This window comes from Anolis sagrei, chromosome X (genome assembly GCF_037176765.1).
Source record: "Anolis sagrei isolate rAnoSag1 chromosome X, rAnoSag1.mat, whole genome shotgun sequence".
NCBI lineage: Eukaryota > Metazoa > Chordata > Lepidosauria > Squamata > Dactyloidae > Anolis > Anolis sagrei.
In genome coordinates, this window is record NC_090034.1 from 78,702,243 (window position 1) to 78,725,025 (window position 22,783).

General features: G+C 43.2%; 2 protein-coding genes across 2 annotated transcripts in view; one reads left to right on the top strand and one right to left on the bottom strand.

Annotated features, from left to right (window-relative positions):
- The window catches only part of LOC132780582 (digestive cysteine proteinase 1-like), a 43,746-nt gene extending 38,854 nt beyond the window's left edge, over window positions 1-4,892 (bottom strand). Inside the window, exons 1-2 of the mRNA XM_060784308.2 lie at window positions 4,664-4,892; window positions 1,355-1,414 (exon numbers count right to left, since the gene is read on the bottom strand). Of these exons, the coding sequence (XP_060640291.2) occupies window positions 1,355-1,414; window positions 4,664-4,817 (214 nt within the window). The 5' untranslated portion in view covers window positions 4,818-4,892. The remainder of the gene's footprint in view (window positions 1-1,354; window positions 1,415-4,663) is intronic.
- Window positions 4,893-5,012: 120 nt separating this feature from the next.
- The window catches only part of LOC132780581 (digestive cysteine proteinase 2-like), a 38,902-nt gene continuing 21,131 nt past the window's right edge, over window positions 5,013-22,783 (top strand). Inside the window, exon 1 of the mRNA XM_067460558.1 lies at window positions 5,013-5,163. The gene's annotated coding sequence lies outside the window, so the exon portion shown is untranslated. The remainder of the gene's footprint in view (window positions 5,164-22,783) is intronic.

Below are 22,783 nucleotides of genomic sequence, written 5' to 3' on the forward strand. Positions count from 1 at the left end.
CCTCCCATCATGGGCTGATAGAATACGGATCTTTTGGTACCCCAGAATGAAAAAGATATCTGCTATCCCAATTTTGGGAGGCTCCCAAAAAATGGATCTGGGCCCGCACTGAAAGCCGAGACACAAAACGGGTCAAGGTTTACCCCGAATGCACAACCCTACTTTTTCAGGTAAAATATTACTGTGTTTGCATTTGGAAAATTGTATTCCATACTCTGAATGACTACTTTGAGAAATATTGATGCATAATACAATTCAAAATTGCATGCTTCTTGTTCTGTCATGCTCTGGGCCTGTAATAATTGACTTTTGAAATAGGATGTGCGCCTTGTGCCCAGCGGGAAGCCAGGGGTGCCTCGAAAGAGGCCTTTAAGGATTTTCCTGTAGAGATAGTCTTTAGAGTCTTTAATGATGTAACAAAGTCCTTTATTATTGAACAAATCCAACAGATATTTCTCAAATCTTTAATAGGTCAAACAAATGCTTCAAGGCTTTGAATTAACTGGTGGCTTCCTTAATCTTGTCCACGAGGGACAGGCAACTGTCTTCATTAACTGTTCCTTTACTTTAGAGGAAAACCCTTTTTTAACCTCTTCCAGGCTAACTATAATCTAATCCTTACTGATATGGGTCCTACTACCAGATTCAAACTGCGTCTTGAGTACCAAGTAGACCTACCAGTAAAGGCTTGCAGATTCTCCAGCTGGAGTTTTCTGGGTCTGTAGAGCTGTTTTCCCTCCGGAATGGCCCTGGAATTTCCTGGACTTCAGTTTACCTGGATGGTCTTAAGAAATTAAGCTTTTGTGCAGATGAAGCTTGTCCACATCCTCTAACTTTGCTTTCCTCACTAAGACTAACTAAAAATGGCTCCCTCTTCCCTTCCCATCTCCCTGGGAGAAGGGGCGGATCCAAACTTAACAATGATAGACAAGTGGCTTGCCCTATGACTGCAAACCAAAGGAAGCCACCTTTTTGCAAAATCCCTGCATGCAAACACTTAATAGAAAGAAAATAAAGTTGGAGCTCCTGGTACAGACATACCAGCACACTTCTGTTACACCTTAAATTAAACCTCATGTTTCCATTTGTCTGCCAAGACTATTTTCCAGGCAAATGCTTCACATGAATCCTAAACCATAGCACACATATCAAGATTGGAGTTGTGTATATTTGGTCCTGATTGCAACGTTAAAGCACGGGCCAAGGGTGGGGGTGGATTACTAAGTCGCACAACTATCACAACCAATTGTAATCCAAAAAGGAACTGTTCCAGGTTGTGGTTCAAGAATAAAACTTTTCAGCTCTGCTAATAGTGGAAACTCCTGTTCCCCAAACCGCAATCTTCCAGGTTTACCTGCGACATGATAAACATCTCCAAACTCAGGAAGCTTCCATGAAACATCACTTTCTGGTTCTGAAAAGGAAGAGACACACGTTCAAACTCTCCTGCCTGAGAAATGAGGAAGTTCAAACAAACAACTATAATACTTTTGCTCTTGTAACCAAAATTAGGCGCCAAAGTATGGTGATTCCTTCTAATGGACTCAGACTGGGTTTATTTTATCTATTTATTTCGCACATTTGTACCCCTTTCTTCTCACCACCACCACCACCCCGGGGAAGGGGGGAGGATGACTCAGGGCGGCTTCACAACATGCACTCATTCAGTGCCAACCACATTCATAAAAAATACATTTAAAACCATTAATTTAAACATTACATTAATAAAGCATGTGTTTAAAATCATGCAGGTTTCAAATCAAAATCCGTGGCAGTTCATTGTCCTTCATATCACCTGAGTCTTATTCTCGATTGCTGCCTCTATCGTTCAAACGCTTGGTCCCATAAACAGGTTTTGAATTTCTTTCTAAAGGACAGGAGGGAGGTAGCCAATCTGATGTCACTGGGGAGAGTTCCACAGGTGAGGGGCCACCACTGAGAAGGCCCTGTTTCTCATCCCCACCAGTCACGTTTGCGATGGTGGTGGGTTTGAGAGCAGGGCCTCTTTAGCTGATCTTAAACTTCGTGATGGTTCATAATTGGAGATACGTTCGGACTGGGCCGGAACCATTTAGGGCTTTAAAGGTTAAGACCATCACTTTGAATTGTGCTCAGTAGCAGATCGGCAGCCAGTGTAGCTGGCGTAGCAGAGGGGTTGTATGCTCTCTGTTTGCTACTCCAGCTGACTCTTTGAACTAGTTGAAGCTTCCAAGCAGTCTTCAAAGGCAACCCCACGTAGAGTGCGTTGCAGTAATCTATTTGGGATGTAACCAGACCACCAAGTCTGACACTGTCATATAATCCAGTTCCTGAATCTAGATCATCTGCTTTGAACTAGATTATATGAGCCTACACTACCATACAATCCAGTTCAAAGCAGATATTCTGAATTCAGAAACAGGATTATATCACAGTATAGATCGGGCCTTAGGAACAGCATTTTGTCAATAATACCAGGATAGATTCAAACAAGCTATATGTGTCTTAGGCCCTTTCCACACAGTTGTATAAAACCCCACATTTTCTGCTTTGAACCTTGAGTTTTGGAAGTTGTAGTTCGCCTACATCCAGAGAGCACTGTGGACTCAAACAATGATGGATCTGGACCAACCTTGGCATGAATTCTCAATATGCCCAAATGTGAACACTGGTGGAGTTAGGGGAAAATAGACCTTGACATTTGGTAGTTGTAGTTGCTGGGATTTACAGTTCACCTATAATCAAAGAGCATTCTGAACCCTACCAACTATTGAATTGGGCCAAACTTCCCACACAGAACTTCCATGACCAACAGAAAATACTGTGTTTTCTGGGGGTCTTTGGTGACCCCTCTGACACCCCCTTGCAACTCCTCCAGGGGTCCCGACCCCCAGGTTGAGAAACACTGTTCTGGTGTTTTCTGTTGGTCATGGGAGTTCTGTGTGCCAGATTTGGTTCAATTCCATCCTTGGTGGAATTCAGAATGCTCTTTGATTGTAGATGAACTATAAATCCCAGCAACTACAACTCCCAAATGACAAAATCATTTTTTGAGTGATGGTCACTCCTTGGGTTAGTAGATGTCTTGTGCCCAAATTTTGTGTCAATTCGTCCAGTGGTTTTTGAGTTATGTTAATCCCACAAACAGACATTACGTTTTTATATATATACTGTAGAGGACGGGGTTGCCTTTTCAATAATATTGATGCACCTGGGGGAAAATACTCAGAGCAGGACCAACTGCTATAATGCACAAAGAGTACATACAGCCTGTGGAATTCTTCAGTGTATTCTTAAATGTATGCAAAATAAGCAGAGTGACAATTCATAACAATATATTTTTTTTTTTAAAAAAAACACAATCATCCTAACATTGCTAAGCTGATTAACATTTGTGATAGACCTTCCTAATGCCGCGACCCCTTAATACAGTTCCTCATGTTATGGTGACCCCCAACCATAACCCTAACATTATGAATCACCATGTAAATAATGATCTGCAGGATGTATTTTCATTCACTGGAGCAAATTTGGCACAAATACACGGTATGCACAAATTTGAATACTGGTGGGGTTGGCAGGGGGGATTGATTTTGTCATTTGGGAGTTGTAGTTGCTGGGATTTATAGTTAACATGTAAACAAAGAGCATTCTGAACCCCACCAACAATGGAATTGAACCAAAGTTGGCACAGAGAACTCCCATGATCAACAGAAAATACTGGAACGGTTTGGTGGGCATTGGCCTTGAGTTTGGGAGTTGCAGTTCGCCTACATCTAGAGAGCACTGTGGGCTCAAACAATGAGGGATCTGGACCATGGATACTCAATATGCCCAAATGTGAACACTGATGGGGTTTGGGGAAAATAGACTTTGACATTTGAGAGTTGTAGATACTGGGATTTATAGTTCACCTACAATCAAGGGGCATTCTGAACCCCACCAATGATAGAATTGGGCCAAACTTCCCACACAGAACCCCCATGACCAACAGAAAATACTGTGTTTTCTGATGGTCTTTGGTGACCCCTCTGACACCCCTTCGCGACCCCCAGGTTGAGAAACACTGGACTATAGAAACCAATGTCCCAGTTCATACCCAAATCAATAGACTCAAATTTTGATGTGGACATCCCTAGTAAACATAAATACATCTCGAAAGAAGGAGCCCCCGGTGGCGCAGTGGGTTAAACCCCTGTGCCAGCAGGACTGAAGACTGACAGGTCGCAGGTTCGAATCCGGGGAGAGGCGGATGAGCTCCCTCTACGAGCTCCAGCTCCTCATGTGGGGACATGAGAGAAGCCTCCCACAAGGATGATAAAAACATCAAATCATCCAGGCGTCCCCTGGGCAACGTCCTTGCAGACAGCCAATTCTCTCACACGAGGATTCACTCCTGACATGACAAAAAAAATATCTCGAAAGAAAACAAGTGCCTTTTTTGAACAAGACACCAACTTAGAATCCTAATGTAGGTCTTCCTTTTCTACCCCCCCCCCCCTATATTTTTTTTTTTAAAAAGGTAAAGAACTAGCTAAAATAAACAAAGCAGTAGACAATTCATAGGATGAATTGATGTTATTTTGCTGCCTTAGTGGTGTATAAACAACAAAATTTGCAAACAACAGAATTTCTATTCTTCTTCCATCCAAATGGAGGGAAAAAATCAAAAATCCTTATTTACCTGCAAGAGAAGAACATAAGGCAAGGGTCATGAGCATCCATCTCAGAGGCCCCATTATCCACCATCGAAGGTGCCAAGCCTCACCTCCTGAACCAACTTGAGAGGAACTTAAGAATAACAGCAGCACAATGTAGGTAAAAAGGGATTTGTCCATCCAATGAAAATCACCAGATTTGGGGGGCAGTACAGCGCTTTCGTCTTGCCTGGTTGGAATGGGAAGGGAGCAGGAGCAAGATGCTATAGCCCATTTTCAGTTGACCTTTTGGTGGATTAACCCCCACACACCACACACAGCTTGTTTAGATGTTACAGGCATTTAAAATATGCATGGCTTGAAGTAGGAGAAAGTTCTGAGCTAAAGCTCTTTGGCTTTTACTAGCAGTGAAAGCTTAACATGGCGATGCAGAGTTTTCCTTCTTCTGAAACGGAAGGGACGGTGTGCCACTGCAACACAGGTTTTGATATGGACAGCACAGGCACAGTATATTGAAGACCTGCAAGTGAGTTCCTATTGTCTCCAATTACTGGCCCAGCTGTTGAGATCTGCTGGGTTATTTATTTATTTATTTGTCGTGTCAGGACAACCAGTCAAATTATATTACATTTCTAACAGAACAAAGCAAACAAACAGACAAAATACAGATTTTGTGAGTTTGGTAGTTGATTAAATGTCCTTTGACCAGTATCTGGCCACTTGGAGTGCTTCTGGTGTTGCTGCAAGAAGGTCCTCCCTTGTGCATGTGGCAGGGCTCAGGTTGCATTGCAGCAGGTGGTCAGTGGTTTGCTCCTCTCCACACTCGCATGTCGAGGATTCCATTTTGTAGCCCCATTTCTGAAGGTTGGCTCTGCATCTCGTGGTGCCAGAGCGCAGTCTGTTCAACGCCTTCCAAGTCTCCCAGTCCTTTGTGTGCCCAGGGGGGAGTCTCTCATTTAGTGTCAGCCATTGGTTGAGGTTCTGGGTTTGAGCCTGCCACTTTTGGACTCTTGCTTGCTGAGGTGTTCCAGTGAGTGCCTCTGTAGATCTTAGAAAACTATTTCTAGATTTAAGTCATTGACGTGCTGGCTGATACCCAAACAGGGGATGAGCTGGAGATGTCTCTGCCTTGGTCTTTTCACTATTGGTTGCTACTTCCCGGCAGATGTCAGGTGGTGTAATTACGGATAAGCAGTGTAATTTCTCCAGTGGTGTAGGGCGCAGACACCCCGTGATAATGCAGCATGTCTCATTACGAGCCACATCCACTGTTTTAGTGTGGTGAGATGTGTTCCACACTGGGCATGCATACTCAGCAGCAGAGTAGCACAGCGCAAGGGCAGATGTCTTCACTGTATCTGGTTGTGATCCCCAGGTGGTGCCAGTCAGCTTTCGTATGATATTGTTTCTAGCACATTCCAAGAACATCTGGGGAAATGCAAGCTTTCCATTCCATGTATTAATCTCAGACTAGGGGTCTGTCAACCTAGAAAAGAGAATAATATTCATTTCACATCTGTCTTGACCCTGACAACCCTCTTAGCAGAGAAAGCACTTCTTTTAGATCAGTGTCTCTCAACCTGGGGGTTGGGACCCCTGGGGGAGCCACGAGGGGGGTGTCACAGGGGTCGATAAAGACCATCAGAAAACACAGTATTTTCTATTGGATATGGGGGTTCTGTGTGGGAAGTTTGGCCCAATTCTATCGTTGGTGGGGTTCAAATGCTCTATGATTGCAGGTGAACTATAAATTTCAGGAACCACAGCTCCTAAATGTCAAGGTCTGTTTTCCCCCAAATTCCACTAGTGTTCACATTTGGACATATTGAGGATTTGTGCCAAGTTAGGTCTAGATCCATCATTGTTTGAGTTCAACATCTTTATTAATGACTTAGATCAGTGAGAGGGTTTCAGGGGGGTGGCCAAAGACCATCAGAAAACACATATTTCTGATGGTCTTAGGAACCCTTTTGGCAGAGAAGGCAGAATATCTCTCTGCCTGTCCTTCTCTTTCTTTTTGGTGTTGGTGAACTACAACTACCAGAATTCAAAAACAGCCCCTCCCCGACCCCACTAGTAATCAATGTTGGCCATGTAGGTAGCATGTCGAGTTTAGTACAGATCCCTTATGGGCTGGATTCAGAATGCTCTTTGATTGTAGATTAACTATAAATCCCAGCAACTTCAACTCCCAAATGTCAAGGTCTATTTTCCCAAACTTTGGGCATACTGAGTATTCATGCCAAGTTTGGTCCAGATCCAGGCCCGTAGCCAGGATTTTGATTTTTTTTTGGGGGGGGGGGGCTGAGTTTGATTCAGGAGGGGCTGAGTCTGCGTGAAAGAGGGTCTACCCTAGAAAACCGTTTGTATTGTTACCCCAATACCCCCAGGCATATGAGATATATTGAGCATGGTGATCAGATCATGATATGAATAAACATAGCAGTTTAAATAATGTACCAGTAAGGCCTTTTCGCAGACCACCATGAGAATTTCGGGGGGGGGGGCTGAAGCCCCCCAAGGCCTCCCCCCCCCCCCCCCCCCGCTACATGACTGTCCAGATCCATTAATGTTTGAGTCCACAGTGCTCTCGGAGGTAGGTGAACTACAACTCTAAAACTGAAATCAATGCCCACCAAACCCTTCCAATATTTTCTCTTGGTCATAGGAGTTTTGTGTGCCAAATTTGGTTCAGTTCCATAGTTGGCGGAGTTCAGAATGCCCTTTGATTGTAGTTTAACTATAAATCTCAGCAACTATAATTCCCAAATGACAAAATCAATCCCACCAACTCCACCAGTATTGAAATTTGGGCATATCATTTGTGCCAAATTGGGTCCAGTGGATGAAAATACATCCTGCACGTCAGATATTTACATTACGATTCATAACAGTAGCAAAATTACAGTTATGAAGTAGCAATGAAAATAATGTTATGGTTGGGGGTCACCACAACATGAGGAAGTGGATTAAAGGGTCACAGCATTAGGAAGGTTGAGAAACACTGACTTAGATGAAGGGTGAGAAGGCAGGATCATCAAGTTTGCAGACGCGACCACATTGGGAGGGAGAGCCAATACTCCAGAAGACAGGAACAGAATTCAAAACCATCTTAACAGATTAGAGGGATGATAGGCCAAAACGAACACAATGAAGTTCAAGAGGGACAAATGCAAGATGCTCCATTTAGATAGGAAAAAAAAAGAAATGCAAAGAGACAGAATGGGGGACGATTCCTGGCTCGAGAGCAGGACATGGGGGGAAAATCTTGGGCGTCCTCGTGGGGAGGATGGGGAACATGAGCCAGGAATGTCATTTGGCAGCAAAAAAAGCCATTGGGATTTTGGCTTGGATCAATAGGAATCTAGTGCCTAGATCCAGGGAAGTCATGGTCTCCCTTTCTTCTGCCTTGGTCAGACCAGTTTACCTGGAATCACACTGTGTACAATCCTGGACACCACAATTGAAGGGAGATGTTGATTCTAAGCTGGAATGTGTCCAGAGGAGGTCGACTAAAATGATCAAGGGTCTGGAGAACAAGCCCTATGAGGACAGAGTGGCTGAAAGAGCTCAGCAAGTTTAGCCTGAAGAAGAGAAGGCTGGGGCGGGGAGGGGGGGAACATGATGAGAGCCATGGACCAAGAGGTGAGAGGCAGTCCTAGGGAGGAGGGAGCAAGCTTGTTTTCTGCTGCCCTGGAGACTAGGACGCAATGGAATAATGGCGTCAAACTATGGGAAAGAAAGGAGATTCCTCCTGAACATTAGGAAGAACTTCCTGACGGTGAGAGCTGTTCAGCAGTGGAACTCTCTCTTTGCTTCTGAGTGTGGTGGAGGCTCCTTCTTTGGAAGCTTTTAACCAGAGGCTGCATGGCCATCTGGTGGGGATGCTTTGAATGCGATTTTCCTGCTTCTTGGCAGAATGGGGTTGGACTGGATGGTCCACGAGGTTTCTTCAAACTCTATGGTTCTATGATTCTGTTCTATGTCCCGAGTTTGTTTGATTTAAATGATGTTTTTGCTGTTCTTCACAAATTTATTTATTTGTTTACAGTATTTCTATACCGCTTTTCGCACCCTTTAGGGGGACTCAAAGCGGTTATGTTTTAATATGCTTATTTTAAATAATGTTTTTAGGTGAATGTGTTTTTTACAATGCCGTAACTCACCTCAAGCTGTGAGGAGGGGAGGGCAAGAATGTGTTTCAAATAAAGATCAAACTGCAAAGACTCTGGCACAAGTCAGTCAAGATGATCCCAGTGGTGATCGGCACACTGGGTGCAGTGCCTAAAGACCTTGGCCTGCACTTAAACACAATCAGCACAAACAAAATTACCATCTGTCAGCTGCAAAGGCCACCCTACTGGGATCTGGGGAGGGCGGGGACAAGAGAGCGGGCCTTCTCGGTGGTGGCCCCCCGGCTATGGAACTCCCTCCCTGCTGAAATCAGACAGGCGCCTTCCCTCATGGCCTTCCGCAAGGGCCTGAAAACCTGGCTCTTCGAAAAGGCCTTCAACTAAGTGCTATGTTTTTGGAATGACCACCGGAATGGACTATGACTATGAGATTGACTATGACCCCAAACAAGACGAAGCGGATTTTTAGTTTAATTAGTTGTGTATTAGTAAGATGTTGTGTTATGGTCTTAATCTACTGTAAACTGTTGTCTTTCTATGTTCTATGTTCTGTACACCGCCACGAGTCGCCCTCGGGCTGAGAGTGGCGGTTAACAAGTGCAAATAATAAATAATAATAAATAAATAAATAATAAGAATTCTTATTATTATTATTTACATGTACATAACAACCCAGAACACATGCTCATTAGGTCCAAGTGTCTGGGATTTGCCTCTGAATATCTGGCTCTTTCCAAGTGCATAGGAGATTAGAGTTGTTATTATTATTATTATTATTATTATTATTAGATTATTATTATTATTATTATTATTATTATTATTATTATACTATATTACTGTTATTTGAAACACAACAAGATTGGTACACAGCAAACAAGATCACTATGCTGGCTGTTGTATTGGATCACACATTGGTCAATTCCCAAGTGTCTAGGACTATGTGATGTATTGGCAAATAATGCGTGCAGATCCCAGTAGGGTGGCCTTTGCAGCTGACAGATGGTAATTTTGTTTGTGCTGATTGTGTTTAAGTGCAGGCCAAGGTCTTTAGGCACTGCACCCAGTGTGCCGATCACCACTGGGATCATCTTGACTGACTTGTGCCAGAGTCTTTGCAGTTTGATCTTTATACTATACTAGCTATCCCCTGCCATGCATTGCTGTGGCCCAGTCTGTTGATCTGGAAAATAAATTAAAGAGAAAGTGTTGGTTTCTAATATATATATTGTCTTTATGCTTGTGGGTAAACAGTGTTTCTTGTTGTTTCTTTGTCAGTGTTGATGTGGAAAGTGTCTAGTTTGCCCACCCTGGAACATGCAAGATATCATTGTCCTTCTTTAAGGGTCCCTTTCAAATCTATGATACTATAGCTGTGTGTGTGAGAATCATATCTATCTATGTATCTATCTATCTATCTATCCCTATGGCTGGATGGCTCTTTATCAGGAGGACTTTGATCATGTTTTCTTGCCCTGATGAAGGGATTTGGACTGGATGGCCTTAAGTATTTTCTGTTGGTTATGGGGGTTCTGTGTGGGAAGTTTGCTCCGATTCTGTCGTTCGTGGGGTTCAGAATGCTCTTTGATTGTAGGTGAACTGTGAATCCCAGTGACTACAACTCCCAAATGTCAAGGTCTATTTTCCCCAAACTCCATCTGTGTATATTTGGGTGTAATGAGTGCTTGTGCCAAGTTTGGTCCAGATCCATCATTGTTTGAGTCCACAGTGCTCTCTGGATGTAGGTGAACCTACAACTTCCAAACTCAAGATCAATGCCCACCAAACCCTTCCAGTATTTTCTGTTGGTCATGGGAGTTCTGTGTGCCAAGTTTGGTTCAATTCCATCATTGATGGAGTAAAGAATGCTCTTTGATTGTAGGTGAACAATAAATCCCAGCAACTACAACTCCCAAATGACAAAATCATAATTTTGTGAGTGATGGTCACTCCTTGTGTAGTGAGAGGTGTGGTGGAGGCTCCTTCTTTGGAAGCTTTTAAGCAGAGGCTGGATGGCCATTTGTCAGGGGTGATTTGAATGCAATGTTCCTGCTTCTTGGCAGGGGGTTGGACTGGATGGCCCATGAGGTCTCTTCCAACTCTTTGATTCTATGATTCTATGAGACGTTTTGTTGCCAAATTTGGTGTGATTTCGTTCATTGGTTCTTTTGTTTTTAAGGTACTCATTATGCACAGTGCATTTTATATATATAGATTATTATATTATACTATGTTACAATTATTATTACAATATTATTCTATATTATACTATCTTACAATGATACTATACTATATTATTATTATTATTATTATTATTATTATTATTATATTTGACATGTAAATAACAACCCAGCACACATGCACATGAGGTCCAAGTGTCTGGGATTCGTCTCTGAATATTGGGCTCTTCCCAACCGTCTGGGATATTAGAGGTATTTTCATAGAATGTGTGCAGTTCTGAGAAGTGCTGCCTTCTGCAGCACGTGGATTGATGTTGTATTATTCTAGGTTGGAATAAGATCAAATACATAAAATATATGCATCAAAATAACATTATTGTGGAGACTACAAATATCATATGCCTGTTGATAGAGAATAGTTATCCTATCCCAGAGGGCCCCATCAATGGGATGGGATGTTACAGAGTGCCTGGTTTCACCAGTGTCTTGGAAAGACATTGAGAAGAGCCAGAACACAACTTCAGTCTTTAGGCGGGTTAGGATGGGAGCAGATATGTTCGATCCTAGTAAGCTATACATTCCTTTAAAGATAAACTTTGGCATTTTGGAATGTGTTCACAAATAAAGCAGTCTGTGAATTCTCTCAGTATTAGTGAAAGTTGTTGCCTCTGATGAATCCCAGGCTTCTTGGCAGTGTTATTTGAAGGCAACTGGAATTTACGAACTATCTTCAAAGCCAGAACCTACATACTGCACGTGTATGGCTATACAACGTGCAGTATGTATATATATCACCCCTAGAGTACATTTACCCAACACAGAGATAACTGTGAGGATGCTACATCTGGATAGGAGCTGTATCAAGTGGCATACCAGCCTACCCGGTTTTATATATTTGTGGAATTGTTAGAGACCCTAAATTGGGTCTTCTTAGGTACTTTGGCCACATCATGAGGAGACAGCAAAGCCTAGAGAAGACAATTATGCTGGGGAAAGTGGAAGGTAAAAGGAAGAGGGGCCGACCAAGGGCAAGATGGATGGATGGCATCCTTGAAGTCACTGGACTGACCTTGAAGGAGCTGGGGGTGGTGACGGCCGACAGGGAGCTCTGGCATGGGCTGGTCCATGAGGTCACGAAGAGTCGGAGACGACTGAACGAATGAACAACAACAGGTCCACATCACAGGAACACGTAAGGAAGGAGACAGTCCCAAAACAGATCAAAAAACAAGGTTTATTTTAGTTTCTTCATGAAGAAGACGGACAGCCTGGCAGCATACGCAGATGCTACCCTTCAAGTGACTGCTGCGCCCCTCCTCTTTTTCTTCTGACTTTTATACTCAAGTAATAGGTGATGGAAAGTACTCTCTTTCCAGCCCCTCTCCCTTGACCTTTTGATGGAAAGTACCTTCTTGTACCTACAGACTCTGCGCTTAACAACAACCTTTGAACTTAACCACAACACAACTACTTCCTGTATAGGCTTGAACTTTGTATGACCTCTACATGTCACATCTTGTTTCTTAAAAAACATTTTCTTCCCTGTTGCTCCTTTTCTACAGAGAAAGGGCATATTTCTCTTTTGCTGTTAATTTTATTCAAAGCCCCTTGCTTATCATTTGCAAATTTCACTCAAAGACCCTTTCAGAATAACATCCAGGGTGGGAGAAAGAACTCTTGTCTGCTTGAGGCAAGTGTGAGTGTTGCAATTGGCCACCTTGATTGGCATTGAATAGCCTTGTACCTTCAAAGCCTGGCTAGTTGCTGCCTGGGGGAATCCTTTGTTGAGAGGCGTTATCTGTTCCTGATTGTTTCCTGTCTGGAATTTCCCTTTTTTTGAGTGCTCCTCTTTATTCTTTATTTACTGTCTGGATTTTAGAGTTTTTTAAATACTGGTAGCCAGATTTTGTTCTTTTTCATGGTTTCCTCCTTTTTGTTGAAATGTTGAAATTGTCCACCTGCTTCTTGTGGATTTCAATGGCTTCTCTGTGTAGTCCGTCATGGTGGTTGTGAGAGTGGTCCAGCATTTCTGTGTTCTCAAATAATATGCTGTGTCCAGGTTGGTTCATCAGGGGCTCTGCTATGGCTGACTTCTCTGGTTGAATCAGTCTGCAGTGTCTTTCATGTTCCTTGATTCATGCCTGGTAAATGCTGCTGCATTTGGAGGTCCCTATATAGACTTGTCCACAGCTACATGGTTTATGGTAGACATTTGCGTGTTTTCGAACTGCTAGGTTGTCAGAAGCTGGGGCTAACAGCAGAAGCTCACCCAGTCTCGCAGATTCGAACTGCCAACCTTCTGGTCAGCAAGTTTAGCAGCTCAGCGGTTTACCCATTGCATCACCACAGCCCCATTTTTCATATTTCTTTGGCATTCTGCTTGGGATATCATCAGATTCCCAGTTGGTGTTTTCTTGTTTTGAAACCCTCCCTTGTTTCATGTTATTATCCCATCAGATTTAGCGAGCATAACCACTGGGAAGGATGATGAGAGTTCCAGTCCAAAACATATACAGAATTATAGTTGTCCACCACTTCATCAGAGATATTTCTAACTATGTGACACAACCCCAACCTTCACTTCGGTATTGAAGATATAGCGTTCAGTTGATAACCAGAAAAGATAGTTAAGCAAGCTGGAATGTGTCCAGAGGAGGGTGACTAAAATGATCAAGGGTCTGGAGAACAAGCCCTATGAGGAGCGGCTTAAGAAGGTGGACATGTTTAGCCTGAAGAAGAGAAGGCTGAGAGGAGATATGATAGCCATGTATAAATATGTGAGAGGAAGCCACAGGGAGGAGGGAGCAAGCTTGTTTTCTGCTTCCTTGGAGATTAGGATGCGGAACAATGTCTTCAAACTACAAGAGAGGAGATTCCATCTGAACATAAGGAAGAACTTCCTGACGGTGAGAGTAGTTCAGCAGTGGAACTCTCTGCCCTGGAGTGTGGTGGAGGCTCCTTCTTTGGAAGCTTTTAAACAGAGGCTGGATGGCCATCTGTTAGGGGTGATTTGAATGCAATATTCCTGCTTCTTGGCAGGGGGTTGGACTGGATGGCCCATGAGGTCTCTTCCAACTCTTTGATTCTAAGGGCTTTAAAAACAATGCAGATTTTCCATTTGTCTTCCTACATCGACTATATTTGTGAAATGCAGCAAAGTGCAGATGGTTTATCTAAAGAGAAGAGTCTATTGCTTCCAAAATAGATAGTGCTTAAGATAAGTCAGGGCAAAAGTGAAGGTAATATCATCTAAAGAACAGAACCACCCACTGCCAGGATCTTATTTCATAGTCATAACATCATCTATTCTGCATGATGATGGCTAGAAAGTGAACTGAACATAGAGCTGAGGTCAGGTCCTTATCTACATCATGTTATGTGAATGTTTTCCAAATTCTGCAAAATGCATCAGAGATGTTTTCTTTGTCATTTGGTGCAATGCCCTGTAAGAAAATAGTTATCTCTTATTTTATAAATTAGATTTTTTGTTTTATGGCAGTGAGGAAAACTTGGTTTACAACATGTTATCACCCAGTACGGATGATAACATGTTGTAAAGGAGAAAGACTAATTGGAACCAACAGCAATGTTCCTCCTGTCCGTCCCTCTTGCCCTCCTTTTGTGTTCATTTGAGCCAGCATTTCTCAACCTGGGGGTCGGGACCCCTGGAGGGGTCGCCAGGGAGTGTCAGAGGGGTTGCCAAAGACCATCAGAAAACACAATATGTTCTGTTGGTCATGGGGGTTCTGTGTGGGAAGTTAGGCCCAAGTCTGTCGTTGGTGGAGTTCATAATGCTCTTTGATTGTTGGTAAACTACAAAACCCAACAACTACAACTCCCAAATGTCAAGGTCTGTTTTCCCCAAACTCCAACAGTGTTCACATTTGGGCATATTGAATATTCATGCCAAGTTTAGTACAGATCCATCACTGTTTGAGTCCCCAGTGCTCTCTGGAGGTAGGTGAACTACAACTCCAAAATGCCCACCAAACCCTTCCAGTATTTTCTGTTGGTCATGGGAGTTCTGTGTGTCAAGTTTGGTTCAATTCCGTCATTGGTGGAGTTCAGAATGCTCTTTGATTGTAGATGAACTATAAATCCCAGCAACTACAACTCCCAAATGACAGAATCAATCCCCCCCAACCCCATCAGTATTCAAATTTGGGCATATCGGGTATTTGTGCCAAATTTGGTCCAGTGAATGAAAATACATCCTGCATATCAGATATTTACATTACGATTCATAGGTAAAGGTAAAGGTTTCCCCCTGACATTAAGTCCAGTCGTGTCCGAATCTGGGGTGTGGTGCTCATCTCCATTTCTAAGTCAAAGAGCCGGTGTTGTCCATAGACACCTCCAAGGTCAAGTGGCCAGCATGACTGCATGGAGTGCCGTTACCTTCCCGCCAGAGCGGTTCCTATTGATCTACTCACATTTACATGTTTTCGAACTGCTAGGTTGGCAGGAGCTGGGGCTGACAGTGGAAGCTCACGCCGCTCCCCGGATTAGAACCTGTGACCTTTTGGTTAACAAGCTTAGCAGCTCAGTGGTTTAACCCACTATGCCACCAGGGGCTCCTACGAGCCATATTTTCGTTGCTACTATAAATACCAGTCACTACAACTCCCAAATGTCAAGGTCTATTTTCCTCAAACTGCACCAGTGTTTACATTTCGGCATATTGAGTATTCATGCCAAGTTTGGTCTAGATCCATCATTGAGTCCACAGTGCTCTCTGGATGTAGGTGAACTACAACTCCCAAACTCAAGGTCAATGCCCACAAAACCCTTCTAGTGTTTTCTGTTGGTCATGGGGGTTCTGTGTGGGAAGTTTGGTCCAATTCCATTTTTGGTGGGGTTCCAAAAGCTCTTTGATTGTAGGTGAACTATAAATCCCAGCAACTACAACGCCCAAATGTCAAGGTCTATTTTCCTCTAACCCCATTAGTGTTCACATTTGGGCATATTGAGTATTCATGCCAAATTTGGTCCAGATCCATCATTGTTTGAATCCACACTGCTCTCTGGAGTTGTAGGTGAACTACAACTCTAAAACTCAAGGTCAGCGCCCACCAAAGTCTTCTAGTATTTTCTGTTGGTCATGGGTGATCTGTATGCTAAAATTGTTTCCATTGCGTCGTTGGTGGAGTTCAGAATGCTCATTGATTGTAGGTGGACTATAAATCCCAGCAACTACAAAAATCAACTACAAATCCCAAATGCCAAATTTGGTCCAGTGGATGAAAATACATCCTGCATATCAGATATCTACATTATGACTTGTAACAGTAGTGAAGTTACAGTTATGAGGTAGCAACAAAAATAATGTTATGATTGGGGGTCACCACAACATGAGGAACGGTATTAGGGGTCTAGGCATTAGGAAGGTTGAGAACCACTGATTCGAGCAATCAGCAGGTTATGGGTATTACAGGGGCCTTCATTAAAGGTTTTCCCTGACCCACTTCGATTTATCACAGGATGTTGAAACTGCACATGTGTAATGGTATAAGTCTCTATAGGTTACGTGCCAATTTACAACTCAGAACTGATAACGGGGAAGAAATATCATGCCGCAACCCCTCAATAGAGTTCCTCATGTTTTCGTGACCCTAACCATAAAATTATTTTTGTTGCTACTTCACAGCTGTCATTTTGCTACTGTTATGAATCGCAATGTAAATATCTGATATGCAGGGTGTATTTTCATTCACTGGACCAAATTTGGCAGAAATACCCAATAAGCCCAAATGGGAATACTGGTGGGGTGGGATTGATTTTGTCATTTGGGAGTTGTAGTTGCTGAGATTCCACCTACAGTCAAAATGTATTCTGAACTCCACTAAAAATGAAATTGAACCAAACTTGGCACACAGAACTCCCATGTCCAACAGAAAATACTGGAAGGGTTTGGTGGGCATTGACCTTGAGTTTTGGAATTCTAGTTCAACAACATCCAAACAGCACTGTGGACTCAAACAACGATGGATCTGGTCCAAACTTGGTACGAATACTCAATATGCCCAGATGTGAACACTGATGGAGTTTGGGGAAATTTGACCTTGACATTTGGGAGTTGTAATTCTTGGGATTTATAGTTCACCTACAATCAAATAGCATTCTGGAACTCACCGACAATAGAATTGGGCCAAACTTCCCACACAGAACCCCCATGACCAATAGGAAATGCTTTGTTTTCTGATGGTCTTTGGCGACCCCTCTGGTCCTGACCCCAAGGTTGAGAAACGCTGCCCTAGAGTTCCATGTAATGTGAAAGACACTGAACCGTTCAGATCCTGAACCAGACAAGACAGAGGTCCTCCTGGTCAGTCTCATGTCCGAACAGGGCATAGGGTTATGGACTGTGCTGGATGAGGTCACACTCCCCCAAAGGTGCAGGTTTGCAGCTTGGGAGTTCTTCTGGACTCATTGCTGCGCCTGGAACCCCAGGTCTCAGCGATGGCCAGGGAAGCTTTCGCACACTTAAAACTCGTGCGCCAGTTGCACCCATACCTTGAGAAGTCTGACTTGGCCATGGTGGTCCACATTCTGGTTACATCCCGTATAGACTACTGCAATGCACTCTATGTAGGGTTGCCTCGGAAGACTGTTCAAAAGCTTCAAATAGTCCAACGGGTGGCAGACAGATTGCTAATCGGAGCAGCGTTTAGGAAACGTACAACACCCCTGTTACATCCGCTCCACTGGTTGCCACTTTGCTTCCAAGCACAATTCAAAGTGCTGGCTTTGGCCTATAAATCCCTAAACAGATCTAGTCCAGCTTACCATTCCGAACGCATCTCCCTTTATGATCTGGTGCGACTGTTAAGATCTTCTGGGGAGGCCCTGCTCTTGGTCCCACCCACATCACAGGTGCGGTTGGTGGGGACAAGAGACAGAGCCTTCTCAGTGGTGGTCCCACAGCTGTGGAACTCCCTCCCCAGTGACATCAGAACAGCCCCCTTGCTCTTAAGCTTTAGGAAAAATATTAAGATATGACTATTTAAGCAAGCTAAGTTATTGTGGGTTTTTTCGGGCTATATGGCCATGTTCTAGAGGCATTTCTCCTGACGTTTCGCCTGCATCTATGGCAAGCATCCTTAGCCTTTGGGGATTAATATGAAGAACGGCAAAGCAATTGGTTCAATGTTTACAAAGGTAAGTTGGTGCTAGACTTTTGATATGTTAGATATGTTTTAACCATTTGAAATACTATTTTAATTGGTATGTATATATTTTAACAGTTGTATAATATAAACCCAATTTTCCCGGTTTCCAACAGACCTCACAACCTCTGATGATGCCTGCCATAGATGCAGGTGAAACATCAGGAGAGAATGCTTCTGAATGCCATACAGCCCGAAAACCTTACAACAACCCAGTGATTCCAGCCATGAAAGCCTTCAACAAAATAAATAAATAACTCCTGGTCTTCTAGCTATGGCTTTAATCCTTATTTTACTGAAGTATCATTGATCAAGAGAAAGGAAAAGACTATTCTGACCATTTTAAAAGTAACAGCCCCCCACAAAAGAAAATAAAACTGTTCTGAATTAATATTACGTGTTTATATAGAATTAGGTTGTATGGCTTGGCGTCTCTTCTGGTCGTGTTGTGGCTTCAGAAGGAACCTACTGATGAAAGCAAGCAAAGGACAAATTGTTTTCAACCTTGAACAAAAGCCAGCTTTTCAATATCCTATCTTTTGTTTAAGAACATTGGAGATGTGCTGAATCTGACCAAGGTTGCAGCTACTCCAATAGCCTATTTTGAGTCAGGGCCATCTGGAGATGTTCTGGTTCAACCCACAAGGAAAATGTAAAACAGCACTTATAAGATCAGAGGTTCCCAAACATATCTGGCCTTCCACCCACTTTCCAGGAAAAAACAATTACTCAGCAACTCCCTGGAAATCTCCCTTCTTTAAATGAAAAAACAGAAAGATGCCGTGAAAATTTGCATTATTTTATGCTTTTCTATATCTACCGACAGTCCCTTACAGATCCACCGCCAAGACTCTACCCTTGGAAGACAATCACACTCAGCCGTGAGTGATAGGAGTCTATGGCCCCTTCTACACTGCCATATAAAATCCAGATTATTTGATTTGAACTGGATTAATCTAGCTATGTATGTGACTAAATGAAAAATCATGCGTAATTCATGTTTGACCAGCCCATAAACTGCCTTGCCAGAGAAAGAAAATATGTCAGGAGAGAATGCTTCTGGAACTTAGAGCAACCCAGTTTTAACTGTGCAAAGTAGGGCTGGGCAACCACGGAAAAATTTGTTTCTAAACTCGATTCGTTTTTAGGGGGTTTTTGAGTTTCGTTTTTTAAAAGAATTCCGAAATTTTTCTTTAAAAAAGTTCGATATTTACGAAATTTCAGAAATTACGAAGCAATTTCGAAACAATAACGAATCGATTCGTTAATGGCGGACGCGATTGCGCAATACGCTAAAAAACCCTCCAAATGGGACAGGGGGAACTTCTGAAGCTTCCCTCTCCCTCTGTTGTTGACTGTTGGTGTGATAATTTATTTTTTTATCACTGATAAAACAAACAACAACTATAAAACTTGCACCAGACATACGGAAATAATAATGAAATAATAACGAAACAATTTCGAAACAATTACGAAACAATTACGAAATAAATTTTAAAAATTCGTTTCGATTTTTAGTTGCTCCTGAATGGTTCAATATCGCATCGTTATTAAAAAAATAACGAATTACGAAATTAACGAACGAAACCGCCCAGCCCTAGTGCAAAGGTCCTCCCAGCCACCGCTAACACCTGAGCTTCAAGCGTCAACCATCAGTACAGGAGGACCCCCAGACTGCAGACCTGTGTCCTCAGGGGGAGTGTAATCCTATCGAGCATAGGTTGCCACTCTATACCCTGATCAACCCCACAACTGACCAGGAGGATCTCTGTCTTGTTGTGATTAAGCTTCAACTTGTTAGTTAACCCTCATCCATCACAGCTTCCAGTCACTGGTCTAGAATACAGGGAGCTTCCTTGGAATGGGGTGGCAAGTACAGATGGCACCCAACTCCAAAACTCTGGATGACCTCACCCAGCAGTTTCATGAAGATGTTAAAAAGCATGGGGGACCCCACAGACAATGGCCAGGGGTCTGAGCAGGTATCCCCCAGCATCACCAACTGGGTGATGCTGGGAAGAAATCCCACTGGAGCATTGCAGCACACCCAAATACCTGGGAATCGCCCTGGACCGTGCGCTGACCTTCAAGAAGCACTGCATGAATATCAAGCAAAAAGTGGGCGCTAGAAACAATATCATACGAAAGCTGACTGGTACAACCTGGGGATCACAACCAGACACAGTGAAGACATCTGCCCTTGTGCTATGCTACTCTGCTGCTGAGTATGCACGCCCAGTGTGGAACACATCTCACCACGCTGAAACAGTGGATGTGGCTCTTAATGAGACATTCCGCATTATCCCGGGATGTCTGCGCCCAACACCACTGGAGAAATTACACTGTTTAGCCGGTATTGCACCACCTGACATCCACTGGGGAGTAGCAACCAGTAGTGAAAGGACCAAGGCAGTGACATATCCGGCCCACCCCCTGTCTGACTATCAGCCAGCATGCCAACAACTTAAATCACGAAATAGTTTTCTAAGAGCTACAGAGACACTTGCTGGAACACCTCAGCAAGCGAGAGTCCAAAAGTAGCAGGCTCTAACCCAGAACCTCAATCAATGGCTGGTACCAAATGAGAGACTCCCTCCTGGGCACACAGAAAACTGAGTGACTTGGAAGGCACTGAACAGACTGCGCTCTGGCACCACAAGATGCAGAACCAACCTTAAGAAATGGGGCTACAAAGTGGAATCCACAACATGCGAGTGTGGAGAAGAGCAAACCACAGACCACCCACTGCAATGCAACCTGAGCCCTGCCACATGCACAATGGAGGACCTTCTTGCAGCAACAGCAGAGGCAGTCCAAGTGGCCAGCTACTGGTCAAAGGACATTTAATAGAATACCATGTCTGCAAACTTTGTGTCTTGTTTGTTTGTTTGTTTGTTTTTAATGCAATACAACTCTTTTGGTTCGCTCCTGACACGATAAATAAATAACCACCTGGGTATGATTCTCCAAGAAGGAGCAGAGCCACTGCAGTGCTAAGACTCCAAGACCCATTCCAGAGAACCGACCCAGAAGGATAGCGTGGTCGATGGTATTGAAAGCTGCCAAGAGATCCCAGAGAACCAACACTGATATACTCCTCCTGGCTAGTTCCCTGTGGAAGTCATCCACCAAGACAACCAAAACTGTCTCAGTTCCTTGACCAGGTCAGTCTTGACTCCTGCTCTCTAGGGATAAAATATTGATTTTGGTTCAAGATTCACTTTAATACTAAAGAGTAGGGGTACCCAAAGTAAGGCCCGTGGGCCGGATGCGGCCCTCCAAGGTCATTTATCTGGCCCCTGCCCTGAACTTTAGACTTCGGTTTGCCCTAAGTCTGAAATTACTTGAAGGCACACAACAACACTCCTAATTAACTTGACTATTTATTTATTTCATACACTTTTACCCTCCCCTTCTCCCCCCAAGTGGGGACTCAGGGCGGCCTCACTTAAGCATTGTAATAATAATAATAATAATAATAATTTATTTGTACCCTGCTACCATCTCCCCAAGGGACTCGGTGCGGCTTACATGAGGCCGAGCCCGAATACAACAATACAAGCAAAATAACAACAGTACAAGCAATTAAAATAAAAACATAGACAATAAAATATACAGCATTATCAATAAGACAACACACAATTAAAAACAGTGGGAAGGCCAAATGTAAAGTTAAAATGGAAATAATGCTGGGACATGGACGAAAGGTGATAGTGGCATTTGTGGAAGGGCATACGAGCAGATCTAAAAAATGTAAAGTGCTTTGGAGGACAAAGTGCTATGGGATCATTATTCCGGGAAGGCACACTGGAACAACCACGTCTTCAAGCTCCTCTTAAAGACTGCCAAGTTTGGGACCTGTCTGATGTCTTTAGGGAATGGGTTCCAGAATTGTGGGGCCACCACCGAAAAGACCAAATGCTATCATCATATAAATAGTCAATAAATACGTTAAAACATTAAAAACAATTCATTAAAACAATAGATTAGTCACGTCAGTTAAAACCAAATCCAAGTCTGGGGTTAATTCAATGTCGCAGTATCCAAGTCTTCTTTCCAATTGCCGCTGTCCACTAATTGAATGCCTGGTCCCAAAGCCAAGTCTTCAATTTTCTTCTAAAGAACAGGAGGGAAGTGGCCAACCTGATGTCCCTGGGGAGAGAGTTCCACAGATGGGGGGGGGGGGGCACTGGCGAGAAGGCCGTCTCTCGTCCTCACCAACCATGTTTGCGATGGTGGTGGGATCAAGAGCTGGGCCTCTCCTGAAGATCTTACACTTCATGATGGTTCATAACAGGAGATACATTCAGACAGGTAGTCTGGGCCAGAACCGTATTTCATCATCCAAAAGTAGGGCCACACTTCCCTTTTTAAAAAATCCTTAAAATCAGTAGATGTATGAATATTTCTGAAAGTTGGGCAGAATGATCCCCTGTTATCTTGTGTCATTGTATAGAAAATTCAAGGAGATCGCTCTTGTAGTTTTAAAAATGTTGTTTATAATTTTTTTGAAAATTCCCCAAAAATCCGTGGATAAGTGAAATGTTCTGAAACTTGATGGTCTAACAGTGGTAAATATGTTCTACCACTGTAGCCAGTTTCACCCCAATAGGTGTCAAATGAGGGGGAAAGGAGCCTCTGAAGTTTCCCCACTTCTCATTATAGTAACA